Below are 17,878 nucleotides of genomic sequence, written 5' to 3' on the forward strand. Positions count from 1 at the left end.
GTTTGATCTCAGTCAGGCATTGACAAGGAAATGTTTACTGTGAATGTTAGCAAACTGTAAAATTTTACTGTAAAGTCAAAAGCTTGAATCAGATAAACACTTAAAAATCTAAAATAATTCTTGATATCTGAGGCTAATAACTGAAGTTTTGTGGAAAAAACTTACAAAGTCTTAATTAAACCAGCAGAAAAACCAGCGACAGTGACTTTCATATGAATTCTGTTTGATATTGCAAATCGTGATTTTATGTGTTAACGATTTGATATCGCAAATCATGTTAATGAACTAAAATTTTACTGTAAAAGAAAAATCTGTCTGCAAGAACCAATACTGAAGAAAGAAAAACTGAATTAATTAAACTTTAAAATATCAAATAATACTGTACTTCATATCTGGGGTGGATAAATTGAGTTTTGTGGGGGAACAAATGCACAAATGCAAAAGATTAAACCTTATCTTGATCTTAAACCTTAATTAAATCAGTAAAAATAATTGCTAAAAATTGACATTGATTATCAGTGAATGTTAATAAACTATAAAATTTGTTATTTTCATAATAATTTAGTTTGATATCGCAGGGAATTGTGATTATCAGTCAATGTTAATGTTAACTATCAAATTCACTGTAAAAGAAAAATCAGTCAGCAAAAAAATAATACCAAAGAAGAAAATTAAAAAAGTGAGACAACATTAGATAAAATAAACACAAAAAAATCAATAACGTTCTTCATATCTGGGGCTAATAAATGAACTTTTTATACAAATCCTTAAGTCTGCTAAAATATTATCGTTAAAGGAAAGTCAATGACAAGAAAGTGTGAAAACCCAAAGTGCGACATTTATATTAATTTTGTGTGACAACGCAGGGAATTGTGATTTTTAGTTTAATGTAGGCTACTATAAAATTGTAGGAAAATAAGAAAAGCTGCACTCTAAAAAATGCTGGGTTGTTTCAACCCAACTTTGGGTCAAATATGGACTAACCCAACCGTTGGGTTAAATTTTGACATTAAATTTTTAACCCAAACGTTGGGTTAGTCCAGATTTGACCCAAAGTTGGGTTGAAACAACCCAGCATTTTTTAGAGTGTGTATTAAAACATTTTTTAGGGGTCGCATCAGGTACACGTAGTGCCATTTCACCTTTTGCACAGCACACACACACAAAACTGATAAAGTTATTTAATAGTTAGGTTTAATAAAACCATACGACTTTTTTTTTCTAAATTCCAAATGTGAAAAATCTATTTCCCGCCAGTTAAACGGACCCCATAAACGGAGAGGTCCTGACGATGACGTCGGTGAAGGTGAGTTCTAAAAATGAAAGAGGGAAGAAAGCACATGGACGCGAGCAGCTGAAATCAATAAATCAACTGACTGATGATCTGAAATATCGGGATCACCGTTTGGCTGTCGATACGGAGCAGCGCGCGCTCTCTGTTAAAGGACCGCCTCGCGGGCGACGGGACACTGGCCAATACGATCCAAAAGTCACGGAAATATTTGTGCAGCGAGAGTTTCCACGCGTGAAAATGATCCGAGAGTGGGAATAATCCGAGAGAGAAACAAAGAGAGGGAGAGAGATCACTGATGATGATGATGATGGTGGCCTAGAAACATCAGGAATTCCTCGCTCCGCTCGACTGGATCTTTAAGGTAATGGGGGATTTTATGCCAAGAAAACGGGCTCGCTTTCCTCCTCCGCGCACCGCGGCTTTACTTTTGACTCGGAGGAGGATGCATTGAAGTCTCGCATGCAGTCTGAGAGTCTCTGGCTCACGTGAAAAGGAACGGCTACTCTGCGCATTAATGCGTGTGTGCGCGAGCGCGTACGCTTACGCGTGCTCTCCCGTGACCGATGGCACTGGAAACCGTGCGCAACGGCTATGCGCGCACTTGTGTCACTCCCGCGGAACAGGACTGCTGGCACTCGCGCTTGGCTCTCGTGTGGAGCCGTAGGAGCCTCTCCTCGGCCGCGTGCGTCGCCTCGCTGTCCGTGCTGCTCGCGCTGCTCTCCGCGGACTGGGACGCGGAGCGCGCGTGTCACTTGGTGACGCTCGCGGAGCTCGCGTGGCAGCTGCTCTCCCCCGTCTTTACGCTCGTGTGTGCCTTCTTCTGGGTGGGCGTGTATCTGCTCCGCTGCGGGGTGCTCATCCGCACCGCCGTGTTCCTGCTCACCGTGTGCCATCTGGGTGAAGCGGCGGCGCAGTCGCTGTTGGATGCGCAGCAGTTGTACTCGTTTACCGCCACCGCGCTGGTGCTGCTCGCCTGCCTGGCCAGCGGGGCGCTCATGGTGGTGCGTCTGGGTCAGGGCATCTCTGTGCTCCTCTTCATCAGCATCATCAGGACCGTATCGCTGCTGTCTCTGCAGAAGGTGCGCGCCAGCTGGAGACCCTACTTGGCGTACCTGCTCGGGGTGCTGGGGGTCCTGCTGGCGAGGTATGCGGACAGGCTGCTGCCGCCGGAGCAGGGCGCATCACACCGGGAGGGATCGAGCGGAGATATTCCGGTATTTAAGAGGCGCAGGAGGTCCAGCTCCGTAGTCTCGTCAGACATGGCACAGCACGGCCAGCCCAGGAGCAAATCTCACAGGAGGACGTCGCTGCCTTGCTTGCAGAGAGACCAGGTAGGGGCTCTTTATTGATCGCGCTGTTGTCGATCACAAACTACGAAATCCGAGCGTGATCGTCTACTGTAACTGCTTGTTCGAGGATTAAAACGTGACCACGCGAACAACAATAACGCCGCGTCAGGACGCGCTTTAAACACTTTTTAGGCTGTGTTGCTTCTTAATTATGAGCGCGTTTAACAAAACGACTGGTTTAGTGTTGCTATCGATCGTATTAATAAAAAATAGGTCACGCTTTACGTTACAGTTTGCATAAATTCTACCGCTAATGAACTGCATGCACTTATTGCTGTTGTATAGAATTATAATCCAATCTGAAGTGTTACCTCTTATTATTATGGCGTAATGGTCATAAATCTATCTATAAAGATGTGTTTCTGTCCGTTGTGAGGTTTTTGTTTGTCCTGTCACTTACTTGGATACTTGGAACGCTTTCACTCAAGCATGCATTCTTAGATTTCATGTATGGCATAATATCAAGCAGGAAAGCTCATGGTTAAAGCAGTGAACTTTGACCTCTTGTACTCTATTAGGTGTGTTTTTGATTTTACAGCTGTGCTGACACACCTTGTGTTATAGGCTATTTGTGCACGTAGACGAAAATCCCGCAGATGTTTATGCACTACAGTGAAGATGCATGTAGTTTACATGAATCTGAAGTTAATGTTTGTATGCGTGTGTTTGTGCATATTAGAGGTATTTCTGCTACATACACACAGAAGACTGTGAAGACTGTGTTGCACGAATGTCATGGTATTTGGCTGCAATTACAGTGAAGCTTTAAGCTATGTAGCTTTTTAAAAGAATCAGTCACCTTATTTTTGTATATTTTTGGTCATCAAAGCTTTTTTTGCCATTTGAATCAAATTTAAAAAACAATAAATATATACATTTTGATTAGTCTTTGCATAATTATTACATATTACAATATTTTTTAATGTATAGTGCATTGTTAGGATAAAGCCAACTATACAGTACTAATGTTTAAACTGTTGATTAGCAAAGTACACAAAATATTTAGTTGAAATTATCTAATTATTGAAAAATAATATGTCCAAATAATTGCCTATTGTTAAGCATGGCGCTGATTAATTGTCAAATAAATTGCAAATGTTGTAGTGACGTTTGCTCATCTTTTTGTCCTGTTTGCAGGCTTGATTTAAGCTTGTTTATGCGAAAATAAGATGAACTTGCATTTAAAGTTTTGCATTAAATCCTGTAGTAAATTTGTAAATGAAGTGACATGGTTTGCATTGTAACAATGGATGAATTTTGCATGAATTAAATTCTTCTTCCTTTGTTATTCTCACTGGACATTTAGTGTTTTCACAGAGAAGTTGGTCTTTTTGCTGCTTTGGTCTTCGAGTATTTAATTTGCGCCCCCTAGTGACCATATAATTAATGCATTAGGGACCTTTTGCCTATGGGAACCTTAAAAGGAACAAAATTTGTGACGAATCCATGCATTGTCGGTGCAACACTTGTGAAATGGAAAAGAACACAGACTCCTGAGTGTGTTTTCCATGTTCTGCAACACACACACCTGGTGCACATGTGTGATGTCTGGAGTGATATTAGTTCCTATAGCGGTTTCTGTGCAGTTGTTTTATCTGTGTGGTCTGGCTGTGTAAACATGCCAGCATGTGACCCCTGCGCTGTTCATGTCGTCCTGGCTGTCTGCTCTGACAATAAACTGTGTGTCTTAATGGGCCACACAGAACAGCGAAGACGAGCCTTTGGTGTCTGTTTGACGTCAGAGTTGGGTTGGTGTGAAAGCTGTTTTCTGTGACAGGGCCGCAAACTCATGTTCAGTTTGCAACTGTTATGAAAACATGGATGCGATCACGTATTGGTGATGTTAATTTGACATTAATTCGAAAGTTTGCATGCTCCTGACATCATTGCACGCTCCTATTTTTAATGCAAAAGTGGTGTGTTTGTAACTTGAATTTGCGAGACTTCAAGTATCATTTGCTTTCAGTTATTTTAACTGTACAAAAATAGTCCATTATGCTGCTTGATATTGCAAACAGGTATTTGTTATCATATGATTATGATAATATATCAAAATAATAAACACACTGGTTTGTAGTGCAAATACTTTTGCCATTTACTGCACTTAGATATTTACATGGCTTATGAATCAGAAGTCTCACTTTCACACTAAACTTTAGAAATTATTTGGCAAACTAAGTATACATTGACTACAGTATAATCCGTTATTAATATTTAATTGGTTCTCCCTTGTACACTGAAAAAAAAAATAGTTTGAAACAATTTTCACTCAAAGAAGTGGCAAGTAGCATTGAATTAAACATTAAATTTTGAAGTACAAAGACTGAAATTTTATTTTCTTCCAATACTCTTTGTCTAATTTACAGCTTTGAATAATCATTTGATTAGTAGCCATTTTTATGCAATATCACAAATGAAACAATTGAAATGCGAAGCACATGTAAAAGTTTTACATTCTCCAAGCACAACTACTCAATATGTTTAGAAAATAACATCAGTATGTTTGAATAAAGGGCAAATATATCAATTTTCCTTGGCTGGACATCACATTTGGCCACTACTGTACATGATGTAGATCAAAGTAGTTCACATCAAGGTCATGAGTTTGATTCCAGAAGAAATGCATGAAGTGATAAAATGCAATGTAAGTCACTTTGGATAAAAATAGCATCTTCCATAAAGCTAATTCATTTAGCTTTAGCTTTTATAATACATTTCCTGGAAACCAAACCCATTATTTTCAGTCTCAGAAAGAAAAAGGTACAAAAGCTGTCACTGGGGCTGTACATTTTCAAAAGTTACTAATATTGTACCGTTTAGGTTCTAATAAGTACACTTTAGGTAGAAATATGTACCTTTAAAGTACTAAAAATAGGTAAATAAGGTATAAAGGTGTACATTTTAAAAGGACACCATCCTTGTGACAGCTTTTTTTTCTGAGAATGTTGGTGTTGCAAACATTTTTTCAATACATTTTTCAAATGCATTGTTAGGATAAAGCCTACTATAGACTAGTAATATTTAGACTATTTAGACTATAAATGTCCAAACTGTGTGTTATCATCACACTCCACTCTTTGAGCTACAGCAAAGCCAGATATAATTGTTACTGTATAATTGTTAATTGTTAAATGTTACTTATGCAAATGTGCCACAGAAGTACTATGTGAAGTCTTAGTCGAACCGAGCATCAAACTTGCATTAGTAAATCTTTTAATTTGGGTGTTTGGTTCATAAACAGGAAGTGAGCTCAGAGCGGCTGTGACCATTATCTGTCGTCCACTCAGTAGAGCACATGCCCTGGGCGCTTTCAGTGACGGACAGAAAATCATTCCCGTTATGAACATCGCTGTGTGAAGTGACTTACGTAACGGTCTTCAAATGGACTGAGAACCAGGCCTTCGCCCACTCGTCTTTCTATAGACTTGAATAACCTTATGTGGAGTTGGGATTTTAATAAGTGTGTCCCGATGTCGAATTTATGAATGGTGTGGCCTGAGCTCTGATACAGTACTTGCAGTTTGAACCTTTAGTTCTCAAGAACTGTTAGTCTTCAAGTGAACTAGTGCTATAGATGATTGAAGGTTATTAAAAGTGTGTTTCTGGGTGGTAAACTGAAGCGTAGCTCACTGCATATGCCTACGTTTAAGCACAGGTCTCCAGAGGACGGTGTTCGTGGAAAACCCCCGTTTAATGCCACGTTGAGCCGTTTCAACTCAGACACCTCACCGCGTGGAGCCTTTAGTAGACTTTAGCGGGTCACTGAATTGCGATTAGCCCAGGGCTGCCTGGAAAAGCTGTTCGCCGTGAGCCGGAGCCTCTGGGCAGAGCCGAGAGTATTTAAATCTGCTCTTAAAGGGGAAGTGAGGCATTTTTCAGTGTTAAAATACTTTCTCCTGTCCCAGTTTAATCAGGGTTTCTATGGGTCTTACAGAGGCTTAATTCCAAAAAATTAAGGCCTTAGAATTGGAGCAGAAAGTCTGACATTTTTAAAGTCATGGCATTCGGTGTTGCATGCACTGCAAAAAATGGAAATATTTCGGAGGATTTTTCTCTTGTTTTCCCATGCAAATATATTAACATCATTAAATCAAGGTACATTTAGCTGAGATGCAAAATAAAGTTATGGAGTCTTGTTATTTTGAGAAATTGAACAAAATTAAGTAAGATTTGTGCTTTTAACTAGATCAAATTTGTCAACGGGGTATAAAAACTAGTTTTCTCTTCGAATTAAGTTGATATTTCTGAGCACATTGGCAGATATTTGACCTTTTTTAATCATAAATTCACTTAATTTTAATAAATTCCTCAGAAAACAAGACTTTTTTTTTTTGTCATATGTCATTTTTGCATCTATTTTGATTTAAGTTTTTTGACATTTGCACTGGAAAACAAGACAAAAATACTGTGGAAGAACATCAGTTATGTGCAGAAGCTACAGTAAAAGGTATTTTGTTCTAGTAAAGCTTGAATGGATGAATGGAGCTCTGTTGGAAGTTGTATTTTCAAACTTCGAAGTGTTGCTAATATAACACATTGTGACATTTACATTTAGAGAACATATTGATGCATTGTGTTTCTCCCTTTATTACTTAAATGTCCTTTACTTGGTCTTAAAAAGGTCTTAAAGTCCTAAACGTACTTTAAAAATTGTGCACAGACAAGTCAAGTATATAATAAAACGACTTGTGCACATTTAAACATACAGAATTTTTCTTCTTGTTTAGAATTCTTGTGTTCTGTTTCTTCTTGTGATTCCAAATTTAAAAAAAATTGCCATAACAGTTATTTAGTGCATGTCTCACCAGTGCTTTTGCAAGTCGGCTACAATCTAGAATGTTTTGTGGCAGACTTTGAATATAAAAGTGCAACTTTTGTCTAGTGTGCATTAGGCTTAAGCCATTCATATTGTAGGTTGACGTGTGTATGAGTGTAAACACTGGCTCTCTAGTGCTTCAAAAACATTGCTGTGTTTGTTTGAGTGGCCCGACACATCGTCTTCAGGCATGTCGGGTGCAGAAATAATAATATTCAACCCATTTTACAGTAATGTGACGTATTTTGGAGTGTAACAGGATATTTAATGAGAAAAAACATGCAGTGAAGGGATGGACCTTTTTCACAGACTGTGATGATGTGTTTCCACAGTTATTAACATTGTAAATCTAGCAAGTTTTTTTATACCAATAGCAGCTAATGAATCAGAAGTCTTGCACATTTAGAGAAAACAGCTTACTTTGGACTGAAAAATAAGGTGGTTGGAAGTTTACGTCTGCTTCTAGGAGCCAAGGAAATGTGAAAATTATCCATTTTATTAGTTGATGATTTTTTATTTACATGCAGTGAATGTATTAACCCTCTGGTGCTCCTCGTGTGCTGGTCAAAAATGTAAAACATTTTTATTAAAATGGAATGAATGTACTAATAATGTTTTTTTTATTTAATATTTTGAAATTTAGGGTATTTTATGGAACTAAATTATATTTATGCAATAGTTGTAATCCATTTAACCGCTTTTTGAGCATAGACATGAACATGACATTTCCAACTTAAACTGTCATAAATTCTTCAATGCTTTGGAGCACAAACTTAAGTTTTGAAGTTTTTTAAAGATAACAATTGGCTTTAAATATTGCTATATAAGTTATAGAAGTTTAAATTTATTATGAAAAAGGCACAAAAATACTATTTTCAAATTTTAAATGAAATATATAGATAACTACTCTAAAAGTGCAAACAAGTCTAAATAAGATGTGTTCCAAATTTGAGGTTGACAGCGCAAAAAAAAAATTAGCTTTGGGTGCAGTACCAAATGTTACCACTAGATGAAATTAGCTTCCCATTCGTTTACAATGCAGTCCTTTTTTTCAGGACCATTTAACTTTTTTAAATCATGTCCAAGTGCCAAAACCTTTACCAAGTTTGGTACCATTCTGATGAACCAAAACGTTTCGGTCATAAATGACCAAAGAGCATTAAGTAAAAAAGGTTTCACATTAACTTAAAAGACTACGCTTTTGCTGCTTTCGTCACGTCTTTTCTCCGGATGATTAAATGCAGGGTCCTCCCCTGTTGTCTTGCCTCCCCAAAAGTAAAAAAACAGTGGCATTTTTAGTGGCCTGAGAATTTAAGATGTTAAGTTTCTTTTGTGATGGAGGAAAGGATAACGTATTAGATTTCTGGAGGAGAAGAAAGGGTGTACGAGGAGCTATTTGAGGGATGACGCAAATGGAGATCCATAGAGACCAGGAGTACGTTTCTGTGCCATGGGCTTTTTTTAGTTTTTTAAGGGGGTCCTTTTCCCATGCAGCCCGCTGGTGATACGAGGTTAGTAGGTGGGACTTTTCTGTCGGCCGGGGTTGATGATAAACCTCTTAAAGCAGCGAGATGTGAAAAAAGCCAAGCGCTTGAGCTCACTTAAAGCAGACGATGTGGCCTGAAGGTAATGGTTTCCTGTCTGAAGTGCACCGTGTGCCGTCCCTCACGGTTCTGCCCTGATCTGCAGTAGCCGGGCTGAGAGATTTTTAATCTACAGCAGAGGGTTGTTTTCCTTCCTGCAGGCCCGCGTCTACGCTCCTTCTCGCTCTAATTGGTCTCGTCTGCACCGTCCGCTGCAGCAGACAGAGGGATCTTTGACGTCGGCGCGCTGTATTTTGCTTGTAAGAGGCCTCGCGTCCAGCCGGACCGTGCCGGGCCTGAAATGTGTAGCCTCAGCTGTCTTGCCTGGGCGGGTGGCTGCCAAAAACCTCATCCATTTTAAAAATGCTAGCAGTTCGACTCTTTCCAAACAAGCTAGGAAGAGCTGTGCTGTTTCTCCCCGCTTCGATCTGAACCAGGTGCGCAGCTGGCTCGAGCGGAAAAAAAACAAATGACATTAACTGTTCTACATATGTCAATCCAAACGAACTGCAGGCCGGACACGCCAGAAACCTCGAGCTGCTGTAAAAGTGTGTCATGAGAATACAAGCTGTTCAAAGGCTTCTGGAAATTTAGTGTTTTTGACTAAGTCGTTTATTACAGTATATGAGATGCCAAGAAGTGAGGACTGTGGTCTTTACTAGGGCTGGGCGATGCACATTGAGGATTCACTGTATATTTCTAATGATGTTGATGGTGATTATAAAACTAAACAATGTTGTGATGTACAAACATGCAAAAATGGCATTAAAGTTTGATTTATTTCTGTGAATCAGCTGAATCATACTTTGAATCAAACTCTGCTTCAGTGAATTTATTGCTATTTTTTTTACCATGTATTATTTTTACTAATGTGTATTAATTAAATTTATTAAATATTATTTAATTTTATAGTTAACCACACTTTTTTTAAGTAAACATTACTAATCCAGTTTACTAATTAAAGACATCTGAATATGTCTTTAATTAGTAAAAAAGACATCTTTTACATCTGAATATATTGCTATTATTTACTATGTATTATTTTACTAATGTGTATAAATTAAATTGATAAAATATTTTTTTCATATTTTATAGTTATAATTAAATATTTTGTGTTCCTTCATTAATGAAACATTATAAATCCAGAATACTAATTAAAGATATTAGGCCTATATTTAATTATGTTTTTGTATTGTTTACTATGTATTATTTTACTGATGAGTATAAATTAAAATTATTATTTTTTTAAATTTACTTTTAACTTATCCAGTTGACTAATTAAAGATTTTACATCTATTTGGCAGCATTTACGAAATAATAAAAATACTTTATATTTTTTTAAAAATCAAAGAAAATGCATACATATTTGGCAAATGTAAACTGAATCACTCAAAGGCTGAAAAAAGATTCATAAATTTGTATTTCTATCTCCCAGCCGTAGTGCGCACTCACTAGTGTTCTCTGTGGGTGTGTGTTTGTCACATGTATTTGAACTGCTGAGAGGTGGCGTGTTATTTTAACCTGGGCTGGCCGGGCCCCAGCGCACCTCTCTCCAGGAGCTCCCCCACTGCTGCCCAGATGAGCGGCCGGCCCCAGACAAGGCCTGTCTTGTTAACTCACTCAGTGGTGTGTTTTAGTTTCGAAAATATGGATGGCAGATGGTGTAGTGATGGGGGAAGTTTCAGAGCTGAGCCAGTCGTCGACAAAAACTGCATCTGTACATCTGTCTGTTTGTCAGACCGTCTCTCTCGCTCGGTCTTGCGCTAGGGTTTACGTTTTTGAGGGACGGTTTGCCTTTTTTCTAAGTATATTTGAATTAGTGGGAAGCAAAGTTGCTCTGGACAGTTTATAGAACATTTGCTCAAAAAGATACACACAAGTCAACAAACAAAGTAGTGTTGAACAATATTGATAACTGAAATTTTCCCAAAACTTCTGGATTCATAGTAATTATAGAGTCATTTAGTGCAATTAATTTAACAATTATTTTCATTTTTTTATATTTTATTTATATTTTATATTAATATTTTTTGTATTTAAAAATAAGTTATATATAAATAATATATATAATTATATTACATTTTTAATATAAATTATTTACTGTATGATTAAAAATTTCCTTGGAAAAAAAAATATAAAAATATATACTTTTAAGATTAGTTGATCATTTAATAAATAATAATAATAATAATATATTATAAATATTATTTATATTATATTATATTATAAATAATATATAATGTAAATATTAAAAATTCAGATTTTAATTATAGTTCCTTTAGTTTTGATCAGTTAATAGCCTTAATTTTAAACAAATTTCTGTGCAAATTATTCTTAAAAAATTAATTATAGAAATTGTCACATTGAATTTAATAATTAACTTTGTAGTGGTTTTACAGACTATTTCTAACATTCTTATGTTTTATGAATATGATCCATTTAATAAACAATAAATTACAAAGAAACAAGAAAGTAACACGTTAAACGTAATTTTGAAGTAGAAAGACTAAAGTAGTATTTTCTTGTAAAACATACTACAATAATCTGTTTTGATTTGCAAAATAATTTTACAGTGTAGTTTTGCAGTAAAGTTGTTTTTTTTTTTACAATTTTCCGTCTCCTCTCTATAAATTGCTTAATGTTTAGCTTATAAATATTTAGCAGCATCTGATAGCATGAAACATGATAACAATCCTGTTCGTGTTTGTGAGTCTCTGGGAAAGCATCTTAAAATCCGTGTGAATTTACCTCATTAATAGTGACTAATATCTTTACCTCAATTAAGGCACCGAACCCCCAACTGCTCCCCGGGCGCCGCAGCATTGGCTGCCCACTGCTCCGGGTGTGTGTTCATGGTGTGCGTGTGTGTTCACTACTGTGTGTGCACTTGGATGGGTTAAATGCAGAGCACAAATTCCGAGTATGGGATACCATACTTGGCCACACGTCACTTCACTCACTCACTCACTCACTCACTCAACACTTGAGTTCCCTGTTATCAAGGCAAACGCGCATTCGAACCCCCTATGTATCCTGAGGGTACTCCTGATGCAAAAGCGTTTTGTGAGGTTTTGATAACAGCCGGCGTTTCGTTTTACCACCGGCTTCTCAGAGGAAACAATAAAACGGCAGCTGGAAGATTTTAACTGCAGCCAAGAAACAAACTTGCTTAGTTGACGTTGCTGCAGCTCGCACCTTAGCTGCCAACGCCAATCTTGATGGTTCTGTCTGCGTGTGTGTTTTGTTTATCAGATAATTGCCTGCGCAATTGTGACTGTTACAGCTGGAAGTGTTTTTCGGACGCTCTTTAGCCGGGTTAAGCACGTAACTCTACTAATAATGTGAAGCCGTGCAGTCACAGGTCCACCGTCAGAGCTTGCGTGAGAAACCGGCCCCTGCTTTGCGTCAGGAGTTGACAGATACCGTGAGAACTGCTGCTGTCTTATGCCCACCACTGTTAGATCTGACTGTGATCACAGTAAAAACACAAAAAGTGCATAGATCTGTTGATCATTTAGGGAAGGTACAGTAGGGGAAGGAATTCGGTATAAAATGAAAATTCATCTTTTTTCTAAATACATATGTAAATGGATCTTATTGTGAACAATTCATCTGTGGGTTTTGACCTATCAAAATATCTTCTCCAATCATCTAGTCTGCTTAAGCCCTGCCTTTCTACTTTTGAGTGCCACACCCCCACCTCAGCATCCAATCATCAACCGCTGCATAGAATTCCAGTCCCGCCCTACATTTGTTCTTTTTTCAATAATGATTGTTACACTCCAATCACAATACGGAAGAAAAGATCTGTCGCTACTTCCGTTTCATTGCGGCGTTAAAACTTACGAAGCTACAAGCTGATCCTAAAGTAAAGTACAGACAGCATTGTAGCATTACACACAGAAGTAGCATTATAGCATGAAGTAGCTATAATGCTACGCCCCTCCACACCAACATCTCAACATCCAATCAAAAACCGCTATATAAACAAGTCCCTAAATATTTTTTCTGATATTTACACAAGGATGTACGTCACAATACGGAAGGAAAGATCTGTCGCTAATTCCGTTTAATGGTGACATTAAGACTTCATAAACTACAAGCTAAGGTACAGTACAGACAAGTAGTTAGCTATATTACAAAAAAAAAGCTAATTACATTGTATTTTTGTAAATAAATAACTATCAAAAGATATAATTTATTTCTGCATTCAGAGCATTTATCTGGCACAAAAACAACGAGGATCTCAATAGCATTAAACATAGAAGTATCATTGTAGCATATAGCATGAAGTAGCATTTAAAGGTCCCCTGAAATGCTTAGAAACACGCAGCGTTACTCTGTGTTGGCATCATTTTAACTGAAACAGGAAGACAGTGCGGGACATATTAAGTAGCCCCGCCCCTTTTTAAAACAGCCAATAGCGTTCGTTTATATCACAGCTTGGGCTAGAGCTGTTGAGCTCCGTAAAGCCGCATTTGACAGGGTATGCCAGCCACAATCTTATTGCTATCATCCATATTGCTATAAAATATAGCATTCTGTGTAGAATTCAAATAGCTCCGATACATTTTGTGGTCTGCACCGACTCGCGCATGCGATCCGCTCCGTGCTATCGTGTCTCTGGACTGGAGCAGAGTGTGTGTGCGGTGCGGTGGTTAGCGTGACACAGCGCGAAACCAGACTTCTTTTTTTCCTCAATGGAAAGCATATTTACACTGTTTGAATCGTTCCCTGTCCCCTATATAGTGCACTACGTGCCATTCACTGTACAGAAAATACTAATTCTGTGGACAAGTGACCGATTTCAGCCGCGGCTTCAGCGTCTATTTTATAGTGTAGGGGGCGGGGCTTCAGATTCTAGAGAGCATTTGATTGGACAGAAAGTTTGATGAGAAGCTGAAGTACGATGTGACGTCAAAAAATTCGTTGAGCCGTTTTGGCGGAAGTGACGAACTGCAAGCTTTGAATGCTTATATCTTCTAAATGCGAATTTTGTCACTGTTTTGGAGCACACTGCCTTATAGATAACCTTAAGACTAATATATTGATACTAACACCCAAAAAACTTTAATTTTGATTTCATGGGGACTTTAATTAAATACTGCCCCCGATCGAAAATGAACCATGGTTTTACTGCAGAAAAAAAAGAAAAAAGGTTTTTGTAGTTAAACCATGACAACCACAAATTAACCATGGTTTTGCTACACTAACCATAGTTTAACCGTGGTATTTGTAGTAAAACTGTGGTTATACAAATGGTAATCAATCTGCCAAAAAAACATGGTTACACTTTTATTATAATAAAACCATGGGTAATTTTCATAAGGGTTTTGCTACTAAAAATGCACTCAAACTGCAGTGTCATGCTTCACTGTTAATTGTTAGGGGAAAGTAGCTTGTTACTAGAAAAAAAAGCTAAGCTACTGTTATGCTACTAAAAAGTGCTACCAGCATTAGCACAACCCACTTAGTTACTGCTTACTGCTCAGAAAGTTCACAAAAATGAAAGTCTTTTCTCATAATACTAATGTATTTTCTGGGACAGATTTAGCGTTAGCTTAATGTGGCTTCTTTAACCCAGTTCTGCTTATACTAAGTGATGTTTTGGTATGTACTGAAAGACCCGTTGTACAAATTATTCTGTTTGTTTAATGTTTCTCCCAAGGCTTGTTTCTGCTTGACATTTAACAGATAGTAAAGATACATCTACTAAACACTGAAGACATTATAGCTGAAACAAAGACAACATTGTTTTTATTTTCAATAAGTGCCATGCTTTAAAACGTTAAGCACACTTAGTAGTTGTTTATGTGTGTGCGTGTGCAGATACGCGCCATTGTAATGCGCAGAATTGTTTCGCAGGCTCACATGGATAAAGCCATTTATGTGTTTGCTTAGTTCGCCGTCATGCTGCTTTAACAATTTCATTGGGGGTGATTAAAAAAATTATAGGGATTTTTATGCCACATCTCTTCCTGTTCTTCTCACTGGGAGGGAGAAAAAGAAAAAAGCAAGAGAGAGAGTGAAGATAGAGAGAAAGAGGGCATGTAGGGGTTCTGTGCTTCCTTCACAGATGTGATCCATCTGTACAGGATCTGAAAGAAACCAATTGAGAATTGGACGTTTCTAGCCAAAGTCTGTCCAAAAATGTTAGTTCCTTTGAAATTCCCAGAATGCACAGTAAAACCAGTGAGAATATTCACTTGTTGGAAATGTAGACATGTTTTCATTCACTGATTGTCAGAACTGGTGGACCAGCCATTGTACCATGGTATTTTCATGGTACTCCAGGCAAAATCAAACTACCATGGTACCAAAAATGTGGTAATACCATAGTACTTTTAAGTGCTTTTTTGTTATTAGATTGTGTAAAGTACAGAAAGTAAATTGGTCAACATTGGCTCATTGGAAATGTGCATCAATCTACATTTTTGCAAAAAAAAACATACTAATACAAATCAACACTAGTGGCAGTAAAACACCAACAACTTTATTCCTTTTGACACAAATTTTGATTTCAGGTTAGATTATCGATTAATAAATACTTATTTTCACACCGTTCCATGCACAGTACAATGTCATGACCTCAAAACAGTTTTGCCATAGTGTATGATTTGTAAACAATTGCATTTTGATGTTTACATAACATTATTAGCTCTATATGAATGGCTTTTCTGACATGGTAAACGTGCTAGGTCGCACGCCTGGTGCAGCATTGCACGTGTGATACTGAGGATTTGAGTCCATGAAACACGAGTCATGATAAAAGAGCTCAAAAACTCGTAGAAGCAAGATAAAATGGCATGTTTGCTTCAGCAAATGTGTTTTTATTTAAAGTTTGCTTTTGTTAACGCTATCAGTTAGGTTTAGTGTACAGAAGGTGGTATGTTATTTTCAAATGCAATAGAGCACTTTTACTAACTACTTGGAAAGAGCACTTTTAGCACCACTCACTAGACATGCATTTCCAAACTGCTGCGATACATACAACCACCAGCGTAATAAAACGTTGCCAGATTCAAGTTAATCTGTTTTGGATGAAACTGAACATTCTTTCATCACCACTCACTGGACATTATACTTCAAAAGTGTTGCAAATGTACAGTAAAGTAATTTTGAAATGTGGTTTTTCCAATGAGTTTGAGCTGGAATCGGTTGAATCATTTGTGTGTAATCTGAAGTGACGCATATGTTGGTGTGTTAATGTTGTGTGTGTGAATCCTCAAGTAACGTGATGCTTTGCTAAAACAAAATGTGATCTGAAGCTGTGTGAGACGATGTGCTGCAGGCGTTTGACCCGATGGAAGTGACCCCAAGCAGCAAGAGCTTCCTTGCTTTCCCTCAACCAGCATCAGTGGTCCTAATGTGTGTGACACCTGCAGAGACGGGAAAGTTCACTTTAGTCATTTACATCATATCTGGAGAGGTTATCCTGATCCTGACTGCCAGAAGTGTACTAGTCTTGTGTTTTCAGGTACTTTGACAAACATGGGTCCGGATGTTTTATCTTAGATCGGTATATTGATGCACTTAGCACTTAATTCAACATTGTTGTATTTATGCTTTTCCATAAGCGCCACTACTGGCAGAGATTGAATTTGTTTTTTGTTTTTTTTGTTGTTGTTTTGTAAACCATTGTATTTATGCTTTTCCATAAGCGCCACCTACTGGCAGAGAGTGAATGCTGTTCTTTTGCACTTCCTATTCAACAAAGAACCCTGAAACACTGTTGAAAATTCAGCTTTGCATCACAGGAATAAATTACATTTTAAAAGATATTCACATAAAAAAAGTTATTTTAAGTAGTTATAATATTTCACAATATTATAGTTTTATATATCGTTTTTTTTTAATTAATTAAATGCAGCCTTGGTGAGCAGAAAATACTTTTTTTTTTTTTTATTATATTAAAACATCTTACCGACCTGAAACTTTTCATAAGTAGTGCAGCAAACAACACTAATTAGTAATTCGCCCTTTAATCATTGTTCGATTTGATCACTAGTCACCATGACTCCCCTCATTCTACCGTACAAAACATCCTCAGTTCACCGTTATGTAACAGTAAAGACAGACTAGATGAGGAGAGTGAGTAAATGGCGTCCCATTCGCGATGCCCGCTTGGCACTCATATGATAGCTGGCACCTCGATTGTGGCAGCAGTGCAAAGGACCTCAGCTGCCGTCCTGCTCTTATGTCTCGCTGTTACGTAACGGGACGCTTCGGCGGGGAGGGAGGTTGACCTATTGGATGAGGGTCAGTTCTAGACTGATTGACTAAATGCTGAAGTCATTTGTACCAACAGAGACATTGTCCTCATCTGTCCTGCATCAAACCACCCAAAAACCCATCCTGACCCAAGCCCCTGTTTTAATCATGCGTTTTTATATAACGATGGCTGTTGCATTGGTTTTCATCATCTTTAATGACATTTCAGATCTTTTATTTTATCTTCAGAGTTTGATGTGATCAGTTCATTGTACGAATGAATATATGATCCATTTGGATTCAAAGAAATGTAAAATCAAATGATGCATTGCTAGTAAGAGTGATTGTTTAAAGGGGTCATATGATGTTGCTAAAAAGAACATTATTTGGTGTATTTGGTGTAATTAAATGTGTTTATGCGGTTTAAGGTTCAGAAAACACATTATTTTCCACATACTGTACATTATTGTTTCTCCTCTATGCCCCGCCTTTCTGAAATGCGTTGATTTTTACAAAACTCATCGGTCTGAAAAGCGAGGTGTGCTGTGATTGGCCAGCTATCCAGTGCGTTGTGATTGGCCGAATACCTCAAGCGTGTGACGGAAATGTTACACCCCTTACCATA

General features: G+C 37.7%; 1 protein-coding gene across 3 annotated transcripts in view; it reads left to right on the top strand.

Annotated features, from left to right (window-relative positions):
• Positions 1 to 1,109: 1,109 nt before the first annotated feature.
• Positions 1,110 to 17,878, top strand: part of LOC107658951 (cGMP-inhibited 3',5'-cyclic phosphodiesterase A) — a 97,478-nt gene continuing 80,709 nt past the window's right edge. For all 3 annotated transcript variants that reach the window (XM_016447686.1, XM_016447688.1, XM_016447687.1), the window contains exon 1: positions 1,110 to 2,625. In XM_016447686.1, coding sequence (XP_016303172.1) covers positions 1,858 to 2,625 — 768 coding nt within the window. In that variant the 5' untranslated portion in view covers positions 1,110 to 1,857. The remainder of the gene's footprint in view (positions 2,626 to 17,878) is intronic.

The sequence above is a fragment of the Sinocyclocheilus anshuiensis genome, unplaced genomic scaffold (assembly GCF_001515605.1).
Source record: "Sinocyclocheilus anshuiensis isolate Anshui unplaced genomic scaffold, SAMN03320099.WGS_v1.1 scaffold283, whole genome shotgun sequence".
Lineage (NCBI taxonomy): Eukaryota > Metazoa > Chordata > Actinopteri > Cypriniformes > Cyprinidae > Sinocyclocheilus > Sinocyclocheilus anshuiensis.